Source organism: Mesitornis unicolor, unplaced genomic scaffold (assembly GCF_000695765.1).
Source record: "Mesitornis unicolor isolate BGI_N332 unplaced genomic scaffold, ASM69576v1 scaffold13482, whole genome shotgun sequence".
NCBI classification, from domain to species: Eukaryota; Metazoa; Chordata; class Aves; order Mesitornithiformes; family Mesitornithidae; genus Mesitornis; species Mesitornis unicolor.
Window position 1 is genome coordinate 29813 of NW_010171276.1, and position 25782 is coordinate 55594.

The window sequence follows — 25782 nt, forward strand, 5'->3', positions numbered from 1 at the left end:
TCTGATGATGAGCATTTCAATCAGAAGTCTGAAGTCCTAACCAAAACACTATGTGAGGGGTTGTTTGAGGTCAAACAAACCAGTCCCTCCTTTAACAACTTTTCCAACTACGAGGCACGCAGAAGGGGATCGCAGTTCATCGTGGGCACCTGCAACAGAATTCAAACAAAATCGTATTAGGATGTTTCCAAAGGCTTCTCAACGTCAGTGCTGAAAAGAAAGCATTTTGGTTTATATGCACAAAGTTGTCTGGTTCAGCCCCCTCCCTTCAGAAAGGCATTGCCACCTCCTGTTCTGGTTAAATTTGTATTTCTGAGAGCAGGAGTCCAAAACTCTTCCTACAGCAACTATTATCTCTTCGCAATCTTTTTGTGCAAGCAGAGTTAGGCCACACATTGCTAAACTCTGCCTATTCAGCATGAAAAGGCAGCGCGTTCTGAATTCTAAGAGAACACAGATTTGACCTTCCAGTCAACATGTTTTGCTGATTAAATGGACTGCTAAAAAAAAAATACATCAGTGAGGTAAAAGATTCCCTTTTCATTGCTGCCTTTTTCCTTTGTCAGAGTGAACCCTTTTGATGTGGGTTTTAAATCCTCCTGGCTAGATCCGAAGTGAACTTTTCACTGGAGAGACATTCCATTAATTCCTTTGATTTTGTGGTTACTCACTGTAGCGTTAAGTGTCACAGAAATTTGGAAGCTCTCCAGATGACATGTCTGGCTAGGGCTGTTTTGCTTTCACTGTTTTTATAAGCATCCAGGCTGTTTTTCAATCATCCTAACTACAGCAAGCTGGAATTCTGTCATTAGGGCAGCTGACTGGAAGATAAAATTGTTAAACCTCTGATAAGTTTGGGTCATCTTTATTCTACTGAGCAAATGTACTGAACTTTCTGTCATATAGAGGATGGGGGGAGGAGCTGCACTGCAGCACTGTGTATGGCATGTGCTTACAGCTCTGATCTCAGCTACAGCTGGATAATGAAGTAGCTGCTCCTGAATGTGTATCAGCTGAAGGAATAAAAATAAAGCTCCTTTGTTAGATCATGGAACAAACCAGTCACAACTGTCCTGTTTGTTCATGTGATGTTAACAAAGAGTTATCCTTCGAAGCAAACAGCCAAAAAGATCTCACTTCTGATGCCATGTGCTCTCTGCACTAAACCCTGATCACTCGTCTGCTGGGTCACACTTGCACTTCTATGTTGGCCATGCTCAGTGGTCAGAAGCCTTTTGATTTCCTTCCTATCAATCAGGGCCAGAAGCAGGCACTCTTGCAGTATCTCTTTAAATGTATGGTCAAGTTATCAGTTAACATTAAAGCAAATTAAATCCAGACTGCTGCAATCCACATCATGACTTTGATTTCCATCATGGTGAAATCGGTAACTCCCTCCACTTGTAATCAGTGCAGCATTCCTGCCAGTTCACCACACCCTGCTGTCAGTATGCACTTTATGTCTTTATTCATAATATTATCCATAAATATAATTATGTTTCACTTGGCAAAAACCTTGTTATTTTTAAGTCAATATCTGATTTTGTAAATCCAGAGAGAGTGTGCATCTGTGCAAGAAACATCCTCTTCTATTCATTTTCACTCCGGATTTACACTTTTCCTTTTTGATTTTGAAATTAAGTCAACTGTAGCCAATAGTATTCATTAAAACCCAGATTACTTTCCCAGAAAAGGCATAAAACAGCACTAACAAAAAGGAATGAAGTGATAAAAGTATATATGACATCGGTGAAAAGCAATTTAAGATACCAGCTGAAGAGATCACGTTGAGAGCTTTTCCCATTTGCATTAGGTAGCAAAGAAGGCAGCACAGGAGCATCCAAGAAGGGGAGCATTCAACTGGCAAGTGACAGAAACCAAGACTATTTGCAGAAGGGAGATGTAATTTGTATCCAAGGCATGAAACCACATGAACTGTCTACTGACAGACTTAAGACAAGTTTTTTGGATAGGACTCCTAAATGTTGATGGCCAGTGCCATTTCAAATGTCCTAAATGATCCATCCAGTCCTGTGATCTCTGCACCTTCCAAAGCAGCAACCAGAGGGCAGAAAGGATACTCCTGAGCATCTCAAATGGCACCAGAAACCTACCATGAGACAAATGAGGCTGACCCTTTGTGTTTGAGGGAAAAAAGCAAATAGTAAAGTGCCACAAAGCAGAAGAAAAACAGAATCAAAGTAAGAACCAGGAGGGCTGTTCTCCAAATAAAATTCTGAATAGCAAGGTTATAGAAGAGGTGAAAACAGGGGAGTTTATTTATAATAGAGACATGAAAACAAAGTGGAGATGACAATCTTAATGGCAGAGATAGAAAAAGGCAGATTTAGTACTCCTTTGAAAGGCTTTGCTGCAGCAAATCTTAACTATCTTAAGGTTTGTTATAAAAATGCCTATTTATCTAATTCTTAAAGAAAGGAGTCACAGACCCCACAAATTACATGTGGGAGTTGACTTCATTTAAGCTGACAGACTTTTATTAAAGACATCTGGAGCATATTCCTAGGCAAGGGCTTAATTAAAATTTTAGCCTCTGGCATTTTTCTTTAATGCAATTATGCATTCCTCAAAGTAGTGGAAAGTTACGATGAAAACAAAGCTGATGTGAAACACTGCAGCAATGTAGCTCAAACTAAACCATTTACCCATCATTGTTGCTTCCTTCAAGAATTTGTAGCTGGTTTCAAATGTCATCTGTTGCAGAGGGGAGGAGTTGGACTGAATTCCGAAACGATTCAGTGGTTTATAAAATCCTTCAAAACACATGTAATCTGCCACAAGTGAAAGGTGCCGAGGGTCCACCACGATGCCTACAAGAAAGTCATCAGAGTGTTCAAGGGCTAAGATTTTAATTTTTTAATATATAAATCAAGTCTAAATTAAACTCTCTACATCTAATCAACATGGAGAACATCTCTATCCACTCGTGACAGGACACAGCTCTGGCCCCTCAGCTGGTAGCCTGCGTTAGGCACCAGAGTCAGAAAGGTTCTGATATTTCCTGTGTCTGATGTTAGGTATCCACAGAAAACCCCGTTCAGTGCAAAAAGAAACAGTAGGTATTTTTAAAACATTCTTGTGGAGTCAGTGTAATGGGAGATCATTAACAGCTCTTGTCAACATTTACCTAGCACTTCTTGAACAACTTGAAGGTCAGACCGTTCTGGGCTGCCAGCTGGCAAATCTGTGTGATATAACTGGTCGCTAGAATTCCCACTGTATTCATCCTCCCTCTTTTCAATACTTTAATTCACAGCAAGACTTCGCTCACTTAAGACAAACCCAACATGCCTAACTTCAGCAGGCCATGAAGTCAGGTACCTTCCCCAAGCCAGCTGCCCAGATCTCTGAGTTATCTGTGCAGAGAGAACGTTCAGACAATGCAGCACAGATATTTTAGGAAAGATATAAACTCAACTACAAAGGGAGCTTAGTCTCCCATCATTAAATAGCTTGAGTGAGGCAAGGTTAATCCTACTCTCAGGGCCACTATGCAAGTCTAACATTGTTAGGTTCCTCAGATGTGAACAGTTAATTTGTCTGGACCTTCCAGCTTGCAAAAAAATAAACATACCAGAATAGAAGGGGGAATAAATTAAACCTTGCCTAGTGAATTTTGTAACCTAATAATTAACTAACCAAGCCTTCCCAGAAAGCACTGTAATTATTAAAACCATGAAAAAGTGCAACTTAAATACACACTTACAAGAAAATATGCAAAGACATAACTTTGTAAGCACTGTGGCTGGGTTTTCCCATCCTAATGATAATAAAGACTGCCTTTAGAAACAAAAGGAAATCTTACCATATACAGCAAATACATCTTTTATTTCCTTTATAATCACCCTCAGGGCAGACTCAATACCATAGTTCTTAGCCATGGCATGAATATCATTGGTATAAAGTCTGTTCAGGTCCAAAATCTGAAAGCAAAAAACCCCACAGATACAAGTTAGGACAGCAGTTACCCTGTATTTCCAAATAACTTCAGCTGAGCTGAATGACTTTTTCCTCCTCCATTTTTCCTCAGCTTAAGCAGCACCAACAATCTCAGAACAACTAGGCAGCAGCTCAGAGTCAAATACAGACAAAAATAACGCTGGGTATTTATGTTTAAGCTGGTGATCACAGACTTTTATGCATGAATGAGAGTACTGGAGTCAAAACTCGCCACAGGAGAAAATGATCTGAAATTAAAAAAACCAACCAAACCGTTCCAGGGATTAGAAGAATATGTTAAAGTCTTCCAAGCAACATAATGCAATGCCCAGTCTGTCTCAGCCAGCCAGGACTTGCAGCAAAAGCAGTAGTGAAGATGCAGCATAAAACAATCCTGTATTTGTAGAGTTATGGGCTAGATGGCATAACAGAACTATTTATCTCCAAGTACTGCAATTCATTTAGATGGAAGAACTCCCTCAAGTAACATTTAGAGAGAGTTACAAGCATGGCATGGAATTATCTGTCATTAGATACTGGGCTGCTGCACAACAACTGATTTGCAAGCTGCCCTTGAGAAAAGGCTCTGCTGAGCTCTGAGCACATCTGGGTGGAAAACAGAGGAGGAAGACTTTAAGAGCTGAAAAGGCTACACATCACCCCTGATAAATGTAAATGGCACCCATCATCCATCGTCTCTCCCTAGAATACAGAAGGTCATTCAAGCTCAGGATTATAAATAGATGACATACATCAGAGTATCTGAACAGCTCTGCAAGGTTGATCCCTTCGATGTGCAGAACGAGTTCCTTCTCCCCTTGGTTATTGGTACTTTCATTCAACAAGCATCGTGTGATCCCCTTAACTTCATGGATGACCGTGCTTCGTGCAAGGGAGACAAGCAAGGAGGTCAGATCAAAGTACACCTTCATCAAGGGAAGCGTCAATGAAACCTGAGAGGAAAAAACCCAGTTCAGTGTTGTTCTGTAAGGAAGCTTGAACATCAGGCTCAATAACCAGCCTCCTCTTTTTAGGCAAGAAGTAGGGAACTGAAATTACCCTAGTTGTGTTTAGGAACATAAATGTCTGACTAGAATTACAGCTGAATAATGCTAATATGAACAACTCATCCCAGGATGATTCATGCACACTGCTTTCAAGATCTCTGAACTTACACCAATTGGGTTTCTTTTGAGTGGCTTTTTTTTCTGGGGGGTGGGGTACGTGTTTGTTGATGGGGTTTTTTTGTGGTTTTGCTTGTTTGTTTGTTTTGTGGGTTATGTTGTTGTTGATTTTTGTTTTTTAAGATGTTACGGACTTTTTCAACTGTCCAGCCATCACTTTTATTCATCAATAGCTACACAGTGGTGCATCACATATTTAAAGATTAAACTCCAATAAACCTGTCAAAAACCTGTTTATAAAAAGAAGTTTCATCAGACATCCTGAAAGTTGGAGGTTACTAAAAATTATGTCAAGTAGCACATTTGTACTGCCACTTTTTTGTATTAACATAAGATCGCCGAGACAAAACAGCAGCACTCCACCGAAAATATCATTATGGGAGCTACATGCAACCATTGCACGACCACACACAGGCATTTCCAGGCACTGCCATCTTACCTCACACCAAAGTTCATTCTCGGTGTCAAACGTGTAATCCTGTATCGAAGGGTGGCTCTCCAGAACAGTGTTTACTCGCAACTCTGCTGACTGGAGCAATCGATCTTTTTTAGTTCGAGACTTAAAGGAAAGCTGTTGAGAATCATCACCATCTGCTCCATGCTGATCTTCTTCAGCACCGGGAGCCCCTTCTTCTTTTTCCGATTCAGCCTCTTCATCTTCTAGATTCTCATCAACGTTTTCTTCCCCATTTTCTTCTTCACTCTCATAATCAACCTACAAAGAAATGATGTTGTCCTTATCCGAGCCAGAACACGCACAGAAACAAAGCACACCATGAAGCTGTTTTATTCATTCATATTCCTGACAGCTGAGTTGCAAGTATCTTGCCTATGACACAATGGAAATGCAACTCTGTTACAAAGAAAAGAACACAACAGATTCAATTCAGTCTGTTTCTTCATAAACTTGCCATTATTCTGCCATACAGCCAGGGATGCTACAGGTTATTTTGACTTTAGCAGTTTTTCCCCAAAAAAAGGCTCTTCCCATAATCCAATTCTGACGAAGGGATTCTTTCAGGATTTTAAATTACTCTGCTTTCTTGCTGAAATTACAGAAATTCATCTTTTAAGCAGTAATTTTGAAGAAGTGAACATGCAGAGCCAGGGAGTGTCCCCAGTAAAGTTTCAAAACAACTAATGGCATGAAATTAGGAAGAAGTAAAGTTAAAGTGAACTACAGCACAGACAACCTGATTGCCAGGCACATGTACCCTATGGCTGAAGAACACGGCTTCAAAAAACCCCAGATCTCTTCCATCTCTAACTGTCATGGTTCTGTGTTAGTCCTGAAGCAGTGACTGGGCTCAACTGTGATGACCGTGGTCATTACAAGTCTCAGCTCACATTTGCTCCTTCGCATCCATATCAAAACTGATCAGCACCAACAGAGACTTTCCTATCCCCTTTCAATTTTTTTTTGAAGCATTTTCTTTCAATGGCAGTGTTTCTTCACAACTAAAACTGAAGCAGAGGAAAATGAGAACTAAAGTGCAGTGCTCTTTACCTCTTCTTCCTGGTTCTTCCTCCGTTTTGCTTCCGTAGCATCACCATCCCCTTCATCAGCTTCTGCATCAACAATGTTCTCTTCTTCCTCTGCTGGAGCTTCCTGATGGTCCTGTGTCTAGAAATCCGTGACAGAGCAGATGATCAGGCTGACCGCTAGGAAGCATCAACTGCATCAAAAGGCTTCAGCCAAACATTTGGAATTTAACAATTCCCTTGTTCCATGTTCTACCTTTAAGGATAAATTAATTTCTACAATGTCTGCTACTATAAAGAAACAATGAACTTGGTAACTTCAACATTAAACAAGATGAACATCTGTGCAATAGATAAGCTATCAGCCTGCTTATGTGACAGTCCTTGATGGGAGAGAAGTGGCAGAAGGAACATGCAAAAGCTTTTCAATGAAAAAAGGATCTTTCCCCAAAGCTTTGGCAACCACTGCTACAGCAGAATCCGGGTGCAGAGAGTAATATGCTTTCATCTCACAGAAGCGAAAATAAACAGACATTTTCAGAGTATACTGTTAAGTACATTAGGATTTAATACACAGTAACTTTAATTTCTTTGTTAATTTTATGACAATGCAAAGACAGTTTATGCATAAAGAAAATACTTAGTAAGTAATACAGTAGTCACACATTTTCTGTTCACATTGAAACATGCTACGCTTTTCCAAATTCTGGTTCTCAAAAACAGGTAAAGGAATTGAGGGATTTTTCAGGTAATGTTTTTCTGTACCTTGTCTTGGTCACCATCTAAATCTTTTCGAGTTGCCTTCCGGGCACTGACTTCAGTAAAAGATGCCATCTTAGCACTCTTCTTTTTAATTGCTTCCAGAAAAATTTTAAAGAACCTGAAAGAAGCAGCAACCCAGAATGTCAAAGATCAGCAGTACCACAGTCAATTTCAAACTGTCAGAAAATGAATTTGCTTTGTTTAAGAAGCCAGCTAACTCATGACATCTACAGATGTAACCATGCATGCAAAGCTTAAAATTATAACTCATCTGGATGGAAAATCTGCACATCAAACTGACCTTCAGAAGAAGTTATTTACTACTTGACTTTTTTCTTTTTTAAACCAACGAGCACAGGCAAAGTTGTTAAATAAAGTAACCCAGCTTGAAATCATGTGGCCTGAAGGAAGACAAAATCAATGAAGCCTTTTTGCAAAACAAAAATAGCTTTCAATAGACCCTTATCATTGAATGTTCTACTTCTAACTACACAAATTTGGCCAGACATGGGTAAGGAAGAAAGGAAAAACAAACAAAAGGCAGTCTTTCCTCATTTCTTTACTTAAAAAAAAAATCAAAAAATACTAAGGTTTAGTTCTGTTTAGTGAGAGCACCAAGGGATATCTAAAGTATACAAATATTTTTGCTGGTAATAAATGCTTAAGCATCCAAAGACAAGGAATGAGATGTTGCTAATAAGGCTCTTCTCTGAGTATATAGGAGACATGTGAAAGGCCTGCCTTGATGCAAATCTGCACTGTCCCCATGCTACAGCTCCACAGTTTTATTCAGGACATAAACAACTGCGTAGATGCTTCTGCAAGCACATCTGCAGGATGCTGTTGCTCTGAAAGCCATAGCAGCAGTAATAAACAACATGCAGTGACCCTTAGTGCTTGTGAAAAGGCAAAAGAAGAGCAAATATTAAACTATCTGAAAGCAAACTCACCTTGTTTCCATGAAGTGCAAGATGTCCCTGGGCTTCACACGCTTCTCCTCTCGGTAATATTCATGGGGCAAGAAATGGAATTTGATTTTGTAGAGGCGATGTCTGTTCTGCTTGCACTTCAAACGCAGGGATTCCTCTATCTCAACTTTCTGCAAGACCTACAGAAGCGCCAGGTAGAAACATTACTCCCTTGATGAAGACACTTCATTTACTTCCTGCAATTCCAGTGCTTTCCATAGGAGACCAGAATTACTCAAGGCTAACTGGCAAACTCTTCTGGAGGTTTTGTGGCAACTTCTGGGCAAAAGAACTCTACCCTATTGCACTCTCAAGAGCCTTAACTCTATCCTTGCTGCATTCAACTTGAGTGAGACAGAAGAGGGTAGGCCATGCAGGAGAGCACAAGAAACACTGCGCTCCTAGGAAGAGAAGGAGCCCAGAATACATCAGGCTTCAGTACATCAAGTCTCCAAGGAGCCACCCATTCAGCTTCTACTGAGCACAGCCACTGGTATAAGGTTAGGAGAGGCAGGGGACAAACGGAAAGGTCTCTTCTGTGCCAGTCACAGCCAGATTAGCTCGTTCCTCAAAAACAAAACAAACCCCTTCCAATTATTAAGAAAAATATAACAAAAAAGAACTTGAGAAAAAGGCTATGGCAGCAAATATAGTTCCTCTCTGCCATTATACTACTGCTATGTACGAAATAGTACCCTTCCCCTTTACGTTCTGTAGAGATTTTAGCCTGTGACAATGCTCTACAGCTTGAATTGAATTGAAGTCTCATACAGCCATGGTAATTGCAATTCCTTTCAATGCTCCCCTTCCTAGCAGATATTACAAGTTCAGTGTGAAAGAGGTGAAAAGAAAGGACCCTCTCATCTTGCGGCCACAGATCAGCCTTCAAAAATGAAAGCTGCTACAAAGCCAGACTGACTGATGAGCTCAAATAGGAAACTTTGTTTTGCAGACTCTCAAAGGATACACTGAATAGGAGGCTCACCTCAGCTAAGCACACTCTTGTCAGCTGTTTCTTAAGCTGTTTCACCTTCTTGAGAGCTTTCTTGGTATTGAACACAGGAACACTCATCGTTGGTGTTTTAATATTTGCACTGGCCACCATCAATATTTCCCGCAACCTTTAAATAAAGAATGATCTTTCAAATTAAGCGGTAAAAGCACTATGCGATCAAATAAATATCTAGTTCATTTAATTAGGCAGCACGCAGCAAGTGCCAGCTCTACCAAAGCCATATGCATCAGGAGCTGTGGTTACCATTGCAGTGCTCCTTTTCCCTTTTCTAGTTCCTCACCAGACACAACACAACAGTAGCTCCACTGCTTCAATTAGGTTATCACTCCAATTACAGGAAGAGACTAGAGATGATAATAAGTTGTTCCAAGAACAGAAGAGCTAATGAAGCCTGTTTCCTACAGATGCACAATGTATGCTCCTGATACTTTCTCCCCTCCCCTGCTTCTCTGAAGTAACGCAACCTTCTCCCACGTAAGACATTGCACTGGTGCAGGAGGAGGCCAGGATAGGCACTCGTGTTACTCAGAACAAGCTGATGACTGGCTGGTAAATATGTGCATGCTGATAAAGTCACTGTCTGTACAGAAAAGTCAGGGGAAACCTGGCTGCTATAAAGCAGGTCTCTCTCTACATAGTTGATAACAACACTAAACATGCCAGATTTCATAGTTGCAGTGAAATTTTATGTGCGAAAGAAACACGTTTAAAAGTTAGTAGGAGGAAGCAGAGGTCACCAGGGTTCAAACCCACAAAGCACCATTTCTTTTGGCTTATACTGTACTGAATAAAATACAGAAACAAATAAGGCATTTGCTATACATAAGATAAGAGTAAGCAGCCTTCACAGGTATTTTGTATCTGGAAAATGAGCCAAAACAACTGTAAAACTGTAAAACATTACAATAGTTCTGAACTGGCACAATTTACAATTAAACTGAAGGATCACTTGCCCTCAAGATTACACTTACACCTGCTAGAGAGATTAAGCACTACTACTAAAGTGCCAAAAATGGCAAAGGACTCACTGAGAACACATTTTGCTCACCTTGGAATACCCAATGTGACGTTCATTTCACCTCTGCCAGCAAAGTGGAAGGTGTTCAGAGTCATCTGTGTGGAAGGTTCCCCAATACTCTGAGCTGCAAGAAGACCCACAGCTTCTCCTGGGTCACAAAGAGATCGCTGCCACTTTAAGTACAACAAATCCTTTAATCTGGAGACAGGAAATAAAGGGCTTAGCTCAATGTAGTACAAAATAAAGAACTCGGGAGAGACTGCAGTATCACTCTGTGCCATAAAGTTACCTCTTTCCGCTAATTTCTCCTGGTAGTTTATGGATAAATACCCTCCAGAAACTGCTAAATTGTTTATCCCAATCTGATCTGACAAACACAGCCCATTACCACAGATCTGGGGCCTTGGCCAAATCCGACTTCTGTTCTGTTCTAATTCCCAGAATGTCAAAAGAGAGCCCATTTACTCTTACTTGCTCATCTTGACTGCCTCGCTGACTCCCAGGTGTGGCAACAGCATGTTTTGTTTGTAACTGTTACTGTAAAGTATTGTTTTATGTGTAGGGGAACAGCAATACACTGCTGTTATTTCATAAAGCCTTTGCCAAAGCTGTTAGCAGCATGAAAAATTCAAGTTTGGAATAAAGAGATAACCAGGGCCTCTCCACTGCACAGTAAGCACACAGCTTTCAGGAACCATTCCTGAAACCTACTACTTTGTTTCACAAAGGTCACGACAAATAACAAGAGTTGATAAAGACTTTTCATCTTTAGCAATCTCAGTCCAAAAATAGATTATTTCTTTTTGGCTCATTGCAAAGAAGTAAAGACAGTTACTACCTGTCAGAAGAAAGCGATGGGCACACATAACTTCGTCTGTTCTCGGATTCCCATTTGTTGATAAACTCTTCGACTCCATTTTCAAATGTTTCTGAAACAGATGCAAAATAAGTATCTGGACGCCAAACACCAAGGCTTGGGTCCGGACACTTATTTGTCTTCTTCAGATACTTTCTGCGTTTCTTCTCATCTAGTTCATACCACATCTTCAATAACTGAAAATAAGAAGGGATTTTTAAGTAGTCTGGTTTATTCTCAGAGAAAACCACAGCTGAATAACACAGCAATCAATAGATAGAGCAAAAGATCACCTGTGTAAAACCTAAGGGTGTATGTAACATACAGCAAACAACTCAGCTACAAATACAGCATTCTCCATTTTCTGATACTTACACTTTTGATCCCCAATGATTTCAAGGTTCTTTACAAGGAATAGTCAGTTCTCTATCTATCCATAGTAACTACTCCAGAAACCCGTGAAATACAGCCCTCTCAGAATGATTTAACTTGAGCGTGAACCCCCTCAACGTTGTTAAATCTGTACTTCTAGCTGACTAAAGCTGCCATGACAAAGGAGCTTCTCTGATTTTTAGCTGTTGACATTCAAGCCCAATGGCCCGGCAGAGACCTTAAGCGCAGCTTGCATCTTATGCACACTACTCGGTTTTATTTCTGTTTTTCAGTTTGCTAGTCTTTCAAATAACATTTCAAATGTTGCATTTAATAACAGAAGTTATTATTAAGGTAATACCTACTTAAAAAAATATCAACACAGAAAATGAGCTAAACCTATCTTTTAGATGCCTTGCTGTTTTATGGAGGAGGAATTGGCTTGTGACATGAAAATCTGTCCACTGACCTTTATAATATATTGAGACAGAGATAAATGTGTATCTATACCTACCCATCTGCTGAAAGAGAAAATGAACAGTGAATGAATCCCCAGGCCAAATTGTTTTGAATGTTACCAGAAGTGCCAACAGCAACATGAATTCAGCACAGCTGAATAAGTGAACCAGTGATTAGGCATGACATTTGCAGACAAGCTTACAGAGTTATATCTCTCGACACCTCCAACTTGGAGATTCATGCTAACTGTCCACGTTCTAGCAGGGTTAATTCCTTGTGAAAACAAGGCTGTGGAGCAGCACCTGTTTGCATTGTGTCCATACACACAGTCTTCATTAGAAGCCATAACATACAGATTAGCACGCTGATGTACAAGAGGCTTAAGTGAGAGTACTTTTTGGAAACACTACGCAGGGCTCACACAGCCTGCTGATCTTCATATTTGAACAGGCTCTCATCCAACCTGTCCATCCAAAAGATCTAATCTGTATACATAAAAAAATAAAAATACCACCACCAAACAAACAAAAACAATCCCTGAAAACCACCCACAGACATGAGCCGTTTTCTAAAACCAGTTTTACCTCCACGTTTTTGGCCTCTGCCCTAGCACTAGGGCCCACAGACTTTAATGAATGAAGCTCAGCTTCATCACACACACACTTGTATAAGTAGGCTGTGAAACACTCTGGAACATAAAAAGCCATTAAAAAAACCCCACTGAATTATGTAACTTTTTTAAAGGGCTCTGTCAATTCAACTGCTTCTGCATTACCTGTAAAGTAGCTGCATCTCTTCCATTTTTGATTTCTCCTCCTGGAATCTGAGCTTTTACGCTTGCCATTTTCTTTTGGGAAAACATCAGAAAACCTCCTTCTCTTTGCACAGAGTTTTGGTGCCTGGCTCGCCACTTTTTGATGGCTTTGAACTGCTGGTTAGCTTGGCGAGACTCCATCCTTGCTAAAGCTTCATCCAGATGGTTTGTCTTCTGGATTACCTATAAGAAAGTTACCTGTATGATTATTCCTCCCTCTATGCTCACTGTAGCAGAAAAGGCAAAGCAAATTGAAACGGTCATTTGCTGCCACTCAAAAAGTTCAGCTGCTGTTAAACAATTTTCAAAATTGGTTTTCAGCGCTGCTGAGATTAAACTGCTTATGTTTCTATGTGACTAGCACCACTCTCTAATACCCAGTGATGATACTGGCAAAAGGAAGTTATCAAACTTGAGAGACTGAACAGCAAAGTCATCTGTGTTGAATCCAACTGCAGACTTAGAATAGGAGACAAAAAGGAGAGCGCTTGGTGCTGTTGAAATTGAGACTACTTAAATCATGCCACAGACACAATACTCACTTCCATATTTTGAATATAATGGTAAAAAAAAGAGTAAGTTAGTCTGAGAGTGACTGAGACAAAATTATTCCACTGGATTCCCAATAGATATGCAAAGATGTTAACCATGCATTTCACTATCCCTCTTCATCCCATATAAAGACTTGATTTAGGTGTTTTACCTCATAGTTTGCTGCAATGAAAGGGAATTGCTCAGGTTGTAAGAACTGAGTTTTAGGGATATCAAGGCCATCTTCTCCATACAGAAACTGCACCACACTGCCATCACTATCTCGTACAGTCAGGTCATACTGAACTACCAGTCCTTCCAAATGTTTTATGATGCACCTGTTCCAAAGGAAAAAAACCAAAACAACCCAACACTGTTAAGAGGCTACAAAGTGACAAGGATGATATAACTTTAACGTGAAAAATACTATTTTTATTCATATTGAAAGTGCACTTAAGTATTGATCAGGAATTCTGGAAGCCAAAAATCATACATACAAAAATCATAGACATGACACAGGTGAAATGTGTAATGACATTGCAAAGCTTTCTGAATGTTGCCCCCTCCAGTTTCCTTGGACTGAAGTGACTTGAAATGAACTAGCAAACTGCTCTCTATTTCTGCTGTCACTCATGAGTAGTTCTTTCAAAGAAGGAGGCATCCCTCCTTTAGAGCCTCTCACTACACTCTGAAACAATTAAAAAGTGCCATCTTCTATATACTGGAGGTGTTGCTTGAATAAATGCAATGTGGGAAAGAAAAACTAGAGTTGTCCGAAATTTGTACATTTTTACTTGTACCAGGAAAAAGATTTCTCCAAAAGAAAAAGTTGCTGCTGCTATGTGCCAGAGATAGGTTGAAGGTGATGAAGATCCACCTGATCTGGTGCTCTACAAAGTCAGCCTTAGAACAAGCATGAGTGTTGACTCAGACAGTAAGCACTTTTCTAAAAAGCAAGTCCACTGAAGTTAATCTAAGCATCACAGGCACCTCTTCCAGCCTATAGTACTTTATTAGAAAGAAAAAAAAAAGGGGAAAATAAAGGAAAAGGACCTTTAAAAGGCTGACATTCTAAAGCTCTTACCTTTGCAGGTAGCCAGAACGGCTGGTTTTGACAGCTGTATCCACAAGACCTTCCCTGCCAGCCATGCAGTGAAAGAAGAATTCCTAAACATAAGCACAATCCCATCAGCATTCTGTTGAGAAGTACACTGAGAATGGCAATACATGCTCTTTCTCACAAGCTACGTATGAAAGTAGTAGGAACAAAGTCAATTTATCTATAAATCACAAACAATCTGTATTAAAATACCAAGATCTATATGAGCTTCAGTATAAGCACAAGCAGCATTCAACTTACAGAAGGTCTGATTCCAGTGAGAAATCTGCCAGTCACAAATCCTCCTGAGCTAGGGGAAAAATCATAAGGCTGGAAACATGGCAGCGATTTGCCAGATGCCATCAGTGGCGGTCTTCGACCTTCCAACTCAATCTGGCCCAGCAAACAAGAAATCTACATGTGGACAGGAAAAAAACCCATCATTTTTCCACCTAACTTCTTCCTCACACAAGTCCAACAATTTTTCTTGAAAAACATAGGAAAAAAAAATTAAAATGTTTCCTAAATGTCCTTTAACTAAATGCCGACGTGTTCATTAAATGTTCTTGCTACTGATGGGCAGAAAAGGCACGCAGATCTCATCTGGTCTTTTTTGGTTATTCCAGCCCCTTGACTCATCCTCAACATTGCCATTCTCATTCTGTATGTTTATTTTAATCTAAATAGATATGAAACAGAAATATCACAGATATTTTTTAGGTCTCTGCATTAACCTCATCATCTTTCAGAAGTGCACAAAAAACCAGAACAAAAACCCCTGACGAAAATCCCCTCTCTCTTGAGCTTTGGTCATTCTCCCTCATCACACACAGAATTTTAGATGGCCTTTTTACACAGTGTTTATCACGTGGTGGCTGTGCTGCAGAAGGCAAAATGAAAAAGCATCCTTGCCGTATCTGTCAAAATCAAATTAAGATTTAGTTGTTCCCATTCAGTAGTGAAGACAGAAACAGAAGGGTCGCTCTCCAACAAAGGCCAGGAAAAGGTTTCTCCTACAGTAGGCTTGTTTGTATTATCTGCAGCATTCCTTCTAAAAAGCAGGTCTGCTGTTCGAGAAATCCTAATGTACTAGGAACTGATTCAAAAATAGAAGGTTATAATAAACAGCGACTCTCCTCCATCATCCACTGAGGTCTTCATTACATTCTTTTAAAATTTTTCTGGGCCAAAGGCCTCCATTCCCAAGACCCAGAATAAAAATCCTGCTTTGGTATTAGATAACCACACAAGAGCTTCTCAATAGCTTACATTCTAGAACAAATCACAGCAGCACATGTAGCTGCTAAGCACTCTGGCTGCCATTACCTGCATTGTATTTACAGTGGATCCTTTGGCTCCTGACTGTACCATCAACTGCAAATTGTTCTCTGGAAAGCTTCTGTAGAGACCAAGGGGCATGCAAACCTGAAGAGTTGTGATGGGATGAAAAGAACAAAAACAAACCATTATTAATAAAATAATAAACAAAAGCAATTCCTGTTGAAGGCTTTAAAAAAGTGAAACCACGACTAACAACAAACATTCCTATATAATTTTAAAAGCATCTTGGATATTAAGCCATCTTCTCATTCAGGGAGGACAAAGTTGGGGTGCATTGGCAGGGCTGCATGTGAAGCATCATCATGCTGGGGACAGATGGAAAGTTTTAACCTCCAGAACAGCCAGGCAGCCTTAAATTAACTTAATAAAAAAAGTCTCCAAATAAGATTAGCATACACAGATGTCTCAATGCCAACCTTGTTAACTTCATTGTTGTAATTGTTTACTTCCTCCTTGAATTTCAGATCAACCATGTTAAAATCCCTCTGGTCTTTGCAGAGATGGGCATCCTGCCATTTCCCTTGGACCTCCTCACGTGATGCTGTTTCTGGCAAATTAAGAGCAGCTCTAACAGCCTGAAAGTAAAACATGGGGGTTTTTTAGGTGCTAAGAAGACATGATTAAACTGGGTAAGATTTTAAAAAAATTAACTGGGGCGGGGGGTGGAAATTCTGAAAGACAAACTTACTTCAATACCACAATGGCTTGACCTTTCAATGATTTTTTTTCTTTTGTGGTCTGCTTCACGTTTAACCAAAATATCTTCAATCCCTGTTGAAGAAGAGAGACAGACCATGGAATGATTTAAACTGAAAAAAGATCGAGGAAAATAATCTGGCATGCACTGTGTGTCAGAGAATTTGAGAAAAAGGGGCTGGAAAACAAAGTCACCATTAAAAATACAATACTTGTTAAAATCAGGCTAACTGCAATTTGAAAGGAAAAAACAACATTCTGAGCAGCTTTTTGAGGGAGAAGGCACAGGCTGTCAAGAACCCCATGCAATATCAACTAAGCTAAGCATCAACTACTTAACTTAAGAAGTCTTCAACAGTGTCTATAAAATCTTGCACAAACAAATGTGTTACAGACCAGCCACAACAAATAATTTTTTCCTCTTACATCCACTTCAAAGTTCCTATTAGCTGAACTTTGCAGCATCTGCCATTTCCTAGCTCCTACCCTTGTGACAGGACCAGAAGAACAATTAAGAGCAAATCAAATGTTGGAATCCTAACGAGACCTCCAAAAAGTCACTAAAATGGTCACTAAAACTGCTGGAGCATGATGGATGAGGAAAGGCCGAAAGATGTGTTTGTCCTTTAGAGATACGTGGAAACAACATTTTCTTCAAGAGTAAAAACTATTTTCACAATGTATATGATCAAATGCTGGTACAGAGACCCAGAGAGGTTTCACCATTTTCTTGGCTCACAGCAGCCTGTTGGTTCCTCACTCCTACTGTCTATCAGTTGACTGTGTCTGTGTAACACTAAGTGACCATATTGTGCCTCCAGATACAAACTAATTTAAACTCTCTTGCTGCTAGACACTGGAAGTATTTCATTAGTATAAAAACACCTTTAAAGCTCTATATGGTGATTTGAAATATTTCAATTACAAGAAGAGAGAGTACAGGGAGGCTCAAATTTTTATCACCTGCCAAGTGCATTTTTGTATGAGTTTGAAAAGCTATAATGAAAGTCAAATATTTACCAAAAGATTTACAGTAGAATGAGTTATGTAAGACTTGACTAATAACCCCCTAAAGTTCTTCCATCTTGCTTTGTCAGTTGTTCCGGTTCCTATGCAACAGTTCTTCTTCAGCAAAGTAAAAATAAGCTAGAGTCTCAAGAAGTTTCGATCTAAACAAAATTTCAACACAAGACATTTACCCTGTGTACACTTTGAATAGGCAGGACATACTCAAGATTATACTTCCTCTTTATGCTCAGAAGGCAAGCTATGCACCAACCAGAAAAAAAACAAGATGGAAATAAAAAGGCTGGCAAACAGTTCACAGAATCACAGAATCGCTCGGTTGGAAAAGACCTCTGAGATCATCATGTCCAACCGTTCCTGTCTACCCACTAAACCATATCCTTAAGTACCTCATCTACCCACTCCTTAAATACATCCAGGGATGGTGACTCCACCACCTCCCTGGGCAGCCTGTTCCAGCTTCTGACGACCCTCTCAGTAAAGAACTTCCTCCTTATCTCTAACCTGAACCTCCCTTGGCACAGCTTGGTGCCGTTTCCCCTTGTTCTATCCCCCATCACCTGGGAGAAGAGACCAGCACCCACCTCTCTACAACCTCCCTTGAGGTAGTTGGAGGTGGTGATGAGGTCTCCCTTCAGCCTTCTCCAGGCTAAACAACCCCAGCTCCCTCAGCCGCTCCTCATAAGGCTTGTTCTCCAGAGCCCTCACCATCCTTGTGGCTCTTCTCTGAACACGCTCCAGAATCTCAACATCCTTCTTCTAGTGAGGGGCCCAGAACTGAACACAGTACTCGAGGTGCAGCCTCACCAGTGCCAAGTTCAGGGGGATAATCACCTCCCTGGACCTGCTGGTCACACTGTTTTTAATACAGGCCAAGATGCCATTGGCTTTTCTGGCCACGTGGGCACAGTGCTGGCTCATGTTAAGCCAACTGTCAACCAGTTAGCCCACTCAAGCCTTGCAAAACTTTATTTACAGAAATTTTAGCATGTATTATGCCCAACTACATCTGTTTAATATCTCAGGAGGTGTTGCATGATGGCACTGATGAGTTAGTCCTTGTGTTACTCACCCATTGTAAATCCCCTGTACAGCTGCAGATAAGCAGTAAAGAGGCGTCCCAGACACGTTAGCACTTTCCCACTGGTTTTACCCCCATAGATTTCATAGCAGCAGTGGACCAGGCCATAGGCAGAGCTGCCAAAGTGAGCTTTGTCCAACACTCCACATAGCAATTCCCCATTTCTAATAATAACCTGAAAAATAAAACACAGCTATTCAGGAAAACAGACATTTTGATCTCATTATGATCTCTACAGGTTTTTCTATGTAATCTACGTGAAAATAGGTTTAAGTAAAAAGTTTACAAAGCCCACATATGGGTGAACAGTTAAATATGGTCAGATTATCTGTTCTTCCAGAATTTATAGTACAAATAAAACTTCCAACACCATCTGTATTTTAGCGACCTATGAAGTCAAACAACGAAGACGCATGGTCTAACAAAACCAGATGGTATCTGTATCAGTCAGGATCAGAACAGAATTTTTCCTGATTCCTAGGCCTATCCTCTAATCACCACCTTCTGGCAGTCACTGCTGCTTAATGTCAGTTTTAAACTTTGTCATCCTCCCACTTCCCTTCCCATCTCCCTACTCTATACACAATTTTATTACAATACATCCCAGCTCAGCCTCCAGAGTTGCTGCCCCAGCCTACCTGAGATTCACACAGCGAATCCAGATTTAGATGGCTGTTTGCAGGTCCCTTTACCCAGGCTCTTCCACCAATCTTTGCTTTCCCAGTCAAATTCAGTGGCATGTGGTTTTCTGGAATGATGTTTATTAACAACGTAGAAACAACCTATAAAGAAGCAGGAAGAGTGGCAGGAACTATTTATTTGCTATATTCCCTTCTCACTGTAAATAATTTGGCATGGAGGAGAAAAGTAACATCCTATACATATTTTTTCCACTGACAGCAAAGCTTTAAAAGCTCAGAAATTTGACATTTACAAGACAGGAATATCTTCTTGCTACACTAGGATTTGAAAGATCAATGACCCGAGACACCATTATTCAGAAACATATGTAACCAAAGAAATAGAGACAGATACATATCTTTAAGAAGTAGTTGTCTGTTAGGAAAAACTGGCAGAAAATTTTCCCTACTCTGCTATGGGACATAATGCTTGGATTGAATGTTAAACTCTCTTTAAATAGTAGAAAATGGAGCATTCACTTGGGCTTCCCAGATACTCCATCAACCTAACGGTGATCTCAACCGAAAATTCAAAAAACAGTCTTTAACTACAACCTTGAAGTTCAGAGATTTAAAAGCAGTGACTGGTAAAACTTAGTGCACTGTCAGCATGAAACCCTGTTTACAGTAATCAAATTCCTTCTCTGCTCCCATGCCTGTAAATTGCAGCATTATATTTTTTTCTGCAACACTCTTCAGAGGAGCAAGTAAAAATACTGTACTAATACTGTCATTGTAAATGAAAGATGACTCTCAAAGCTCCAATAACACACACCAAGATATACGTGGTGTTGATTAGATTATGGGATCTGGCTTTTCAGCAACCCTCAGCAGCACTGGTTTTAACATTAGCATTCTGCTTACTTTGGAACCACCAGCATCCTTCAGCCCAATAAATTATAAACTACCTGCTTTCCTGTCCATAACCGCTGTGGTTTCATAATGGCAGGGGGAAAGATTTTAATTCTTCCTTCTTTGTCCGTTAGTCCTCGGTAAACAAGCTCCATATATTGCTCTCTGGTGAAAAAGCAGCCCCGAATAGTCATGCTGACTCCAGAAATCATGTGGTCCTGGATCAAGCCAGGAAGTGGCTTCCCATCCTAAAGAGGTAAGAAAAAGACAAAGGGGGGGAATAAGACATGTGCTAGTAGCTCCCAAAATTACTTCAGCTGGGTAAAAGCACCAAAGTAATTTGTAAAGTACAACTCTCTACTGATACTCCCTTCCGGGCATTGTCATTAAAAGGAACAAGATTGGATGTGATGGGCTTTCTCTAGAAGAGAACTGGGTCTGGGGAGATAAGGAGCAAGTAACAATGCCTGAATCACAACAGTCTGCTGAGGTAAAGAGCAAGACAAGACAACAAGTGGAGACAGAAAAGGAAATGGGAATAAATAAAAAATAAGTAAGGAAAAATAATAATAAAAATAATAAATAAAACATCTCATTTATCATTAGACAAAACAAAAAAAATCAAAACAATGCAAAGGAATAAATTCAGCTGACAGTTTTACTTACCTTTGGAACTAGATACTGCTCATCAGTAAAGGCTAAGGTGTAGGCCTCTGCTCTACCCAGCTCGCTCTGTGGAAAATGGGCATTCATTTCATCACCATCAAAATCAGCATTGTAAGCCTTGCAGTTGGCATAGTGAAGCCTCAGCACTTTTTCTCCAGGCAGGATTCGGGCTCGGTGAGCTTGGATGGAGGGTCTGTGAAGGGTGGGCTGGCGGTTCAGTAAAAGGACATCTCCATTTTTAATATGTCGACATACCTGCAAAAGAATTTTCGTTGTTGCCTATAAGGCATTTCCATGCATGCCTCTGAAAGACCACATCTTAAAATATACACAAATACAGAACATCTTTCTAGTATTAAGGTTATGTGCAAACCTTAGTAAGAGAATCAAAACTACTTGCCCCTGAACGCCCTCTGCTCTCCACCAAACCACACTCTAAGGCTTCATATGCTCCATTAACTCCCACAAACCACAGTGATTAAACCAAGTTAACTGCATGCAAGTCAAACTACTGATCCCTCCCCTGGCAATATGGGGATCAAAGACTGAAAAAATAAAGGAAATTATGCCATCTGTAAACGAGAAAAACTATTTACCCAAGGCCTGTTGGCCTGAATTGATAATATCTGTCACCACCTCAGAATAACGTAGTATGACCCAGTAGCTGAAGCAGAGGCCAGGCACCTCCAAGTTATAATTTCAGGTTTGAGCACAGCACAATATATTCCGCTCTAGCACACAGTCTCATTTTAATTTCTCTGTCAGTAACACCCATGCTATAATATATCTCTTTAAGTGATTATCAACAAGAGTATGGTAAGCTGTTTGTACAGTCTAAATACTGTTACATTTATCTCTGTGACAGGTTTTGAGAGAACTGACATAACAGAAATAGTCCCAAATATTAAATCTCTATCATGCCTCTATTAGAGACAGCTGTATACACAACCAATACCATGAAAAGACTTTTCTTCATCATGAAAACTTTTGTCCTAGCAGCTAAACAGTAAGTTCTCAACTCTTGCAAGGAGGATGGGAGAGATAAAGCTATAGCACTCAGTGCTAAAACACAGACCACTCCTGCCCTGGTTGATGCCACTACCAGGACGGCTGACACAGAACAGAGGACTATTTTATACGTACCCATGGGCACCCCACTCCTGGAAGACAGGTCACATCAACTGCTTGTGTTGTACCTACTCTACAAGTATATTGAATTTCAGTCTTCAGAACTGCTACCAAAAAACTGCTCCAGATACAGAAAATGAAAGGAAAAAAGACAAAATTGGCTGAGAAGGGCAAGGAGGCAGGGGGACATAAAAGTACAAAATGACAGCAGTATTTTATCTTCCATACTGCTGGGACTTCCCAAGAACAGTCATCTGTAAAAGAAACACTACTCCCCATCTTAGTGAGATGAATGCTACACTGCACATTCAGAGAAGAGGAAAATTCAGGAAAGAAAAATGGTTCCTAGAATTTGAAAAAGTATCAAGCTTTTCTTCCCACATTCCTCCAACTTTTTCTCAGCCACCTACTAAAAGATAAGATAACCTTGCCCTGGGAGTCTTTGTGAGTGGCCCCACTGGAATCACGAGCATGGACAGTAAGTAATATTATTTTTGAAACCACCACCACAGGTGAGAAGGGGTCAGAGAAGCCCTTTGTAATACTCACAATCTTCAGTCCTGACTCGGGTGCGCCTGAAGAAGGAGTGAGGAGCTGCTTGGCTATGGCTTCCCTCTGGGTCAGGCTGCTGGCACTCAACACTGTACGAGATCCATCTTCATTAATGACCATGGAGGCCCCAGGGTGAACCTTTGGGCCATTTATGACAGCCTGCCTCAGCTCCTTGACGTTCCAGGGAGTGACTGGCTGAGGGTAAGTCAGTTTGGTAGCAAACACCTAGACAGGAGGGAAAATAGGAGAGAAATAACTAGTTGTTCAACTGTGGCTTAAAACAATACCAAGTCACTGAGAATGTATCAAATCTTAACTCATACAATGTAAATAGAAATTATTTTAAGCTCCTGGATGCACATCCTCTTCAATATACCACCATGCTTTAAAATCCTACATCATAAGGATAGAGACAGGGTAATTTCCACAATTTTCTACTGCAGTAGAAAAGGAAAACCATTAGCAATTAAAAAAAGCAAGCGTCATTTCAGATTCTGCAATAAAACCTGACAAATGCAGGAAAAAATACATCACCACCAGGTTCACTATTTGCAGATAGACAAGACAAAAAAAAATGATATAATGAAAAGCTCCAATTCAGGTTTGGTGTCATCTCTGTGCAGTTAAAAATCGAGGATGAATGAAGCGGGTGAGGTTATTATGGCTTTCTCTTAAAGGCTGCCATAGCTGTTACAAGATAGCCTGTATGAAGATCACAGGAGAACAGGATCTATTTATAAAGTTTGCACTCATTTATAATCTCTGTAATCTCAGGAAACAAGTATAGCTTTTTTCTTTCTTGTAATCCTCTTTCTCAGATGTGGTGTTCAGTATAACTTTAAGAATTTCCTGCTCTTCAACGCTCCTTTATTAACACACACTGGTAACACTCAGCTATGACACACTGGGGAGGAAAGACTGCAGATGAGTCAGAAAATCTCTACATTTTAAACTGCTTGCTATGTAGCTGGGAGTGTTGCAGTGTAGTTCAGTCTTTAGCTACACCAAAAAAGACATACTACATTATTCTTACCATAGGAATGCCAATCTCATTGGTACCAATGTACATATCGGGGCAAATGACGGATCGCGCAGCAAAATCCACGCGTTTTCCCATCATGTGCTTGCGGAACAGTCCTTCCTTTTTCTCCAATAGCTTTGAAAACAGAAGTTAATGATTAAAATGTGAAAGCATGCAACATCAGACAGATTGTCCAGATATTACAGTGATGAGTATCATGAAAATGCCTACATACTAACCCCAGATATTTCACTTACTTCTTATTCCACCCATTTCTCCTGTTTTAACTGTCTGTGACACACAAAATCCAGTCTCTAAGCTTCTGCCTGCTACCCACCTGACGAATACCAGGGTATTTTTCTGTCATTAGTTTGTCCATGTCACTATCAAATACAATGTTGACATGGCTCTGAAGACGAATCCAAGCATTGTAGAGCTTATCTGCAATGGTCTGTCCTGGAATCATTGTCAGGACAGAATGGTCCAGAGGTTCTTTATCCTCTCCGGTCTCCTACAGAAACAGACATTAGAAACTTGGACTTAACAAAAAATACTTTCTATTTACTAGGCTGAAATTATACTATTAAATAGCAAATGAAAAATCGGCTGCTATTTTGCACCTCATTAAAGACATGAGGTTTTTTTTTTAAAAAAGCATTAACAATATAAACTTAACTTTCAGATTATTGCAACCAAGTGCCTCAGACAGGTCTGCTGTCAAGCTTTATAAACTGACTTGGATGGGAGATCTCCAAATACCACAGCTACATATACCAGTGGGATTTTAAGAGATGATTGCTAATCAACCATCTTCTGGTGACAGACCTCTTCCCAAATTAGATGTTACTGGTTAGTCAGTCTGTGCTACAAATCACCATGCTACCAGAAAGTCCTGTTTTCAGATTAAAATAATGTAAATCAAAGAGCTTTTGTGATCCACATCACTTTGTTCTCAGTCTAAAAGTCAATATATCAGTCACATCCAAAACGCATCAACCACACTAAACATTTTAAGAACTTATCTCCACCTAGTGGCTAAATTCTGAGGAACGAAAAGTGTTTTCAAAAATCAGCAAATCATCTTACTGTTTGGATTTCTTCTGTAATTTTTATTGGCTGACATTGTTCTTTTGCCATGAAAACCAAGAGCTTCCGTATCATTTTGGCATCTTTCATGACAGCCTGCAAGTTCACAGTCTGACCATTTGTAAACAGCCGGTCTCCAAGACGATTCACGGGACGATACCTACAGCAGGTCAAAATTACAAGATTCAAGTCACCAATAAGTAACACGATAAACATCAAACATTCTAAGCTAAGTCTTCAATGCATGAAAAATAACCCCTATAAATTAACAGCAAGCAGTTGAAGCTATAATAAATCTTACCATAAATTACTGCTGTGATTTTTATTTTTTTTCTTAACACTTTTCATTGACACTTTAGTAGATCAGTGTCTGTACTATAGGGGTTTGCATCTCTGACTCCAGCAAAAAGTATGCACTAAACCCCATGATTTCTACAGAAGTTTTTTGGATAGAAATCTTACCTTGAAGGTGGAACCACAAGTAGATCTAAAAAAAACATGTCTGGACTGAATCCTGAGCTCTCCTGGGGATCCATCCCAGAGAAGAGATAGCGCAAAAAGAAACCTAAAAAAATATAATAGCAAAGATAAACTCATTATTACTGCTACTGTATAGGAACCTAAACCCCTAGATGCATTTTGTCAATCAATGCTGAACATAAATACAGAGTATAGCAAAAGAAAAAAAGCAAAACAGCAGGAAGAAACAGTTCACAGCTACTGGCTGTGACTGATTCATGAAACTGCTTTAATTTTTCCTGACAACTGCAGACAGATTCAGAGGACAGGGAACACAAAAGAAGTCTATAACCAATGTAACTGTGGGGAATATGAGGTGCACTACCACAGGAACATGAAATTTTCTGTAAATAACAGTTGTGAATTGTGGGGAGCCACAACTTGAGAACAGGCGATCAAACTGCTCATCAAATCCAGTTCTCTACATCCACTACCTACCAGTGTCCTACCAGTGTCTACAGAAAACAAAGTAACATTTCTCTTGACAACCTTACCTTCATTCTTCCACAGAGCCAGGATGTATTCCTTGGCAGTCATCGGTGTCAGGTACCCTCTCTTCCCTAACTGGCTTTCATCAATAGCTGAAAAATAAAAAATAATAATAAAATAAATAT

General features: G+C 40.0%; 1 protein-coding gene across 1 annotated transcript; it reads right to left on the bottom strand.

The window, feature by feature from the left end:
* POLR1A (polymerase (RNA) I polypeptide A, 194kDa) lies at positions 1-25750 on the bottom strand (the record flags this gene model as incomplete). Its single annotated transcript, XM_010179989.1, has 28 exons — positions 1-149; positions 2667-2831; positions 3827-3944; positions 4713-4913; positions 5584-5859; positions 6652-6768; positions 7392-7506; positions 8339-8496; positions 9342-9477; positions 10420-10587; positions 11228-11442; positions 12852-13073; positions 13594-13759; positions 14506-14588; positions 14782-14934; positions 15847-15945; positions 16278-16436; positions 16550-16632; positions 18656-18839; positions 19303-19446; positions 20253-20444; positions 20863-21117; positions 22540-22767; positions 23576-23698; positions 23901-24074; positions 24650-24809; positions 25112-25214; positions 25663-25750. Coding segments are annotated over 28 exons (4386 nt in total), but the record flags the coding sequence as incomplete, so codon positions are not given.
* Positions 25751-25782: the final 32 nt, after the last annotated feature.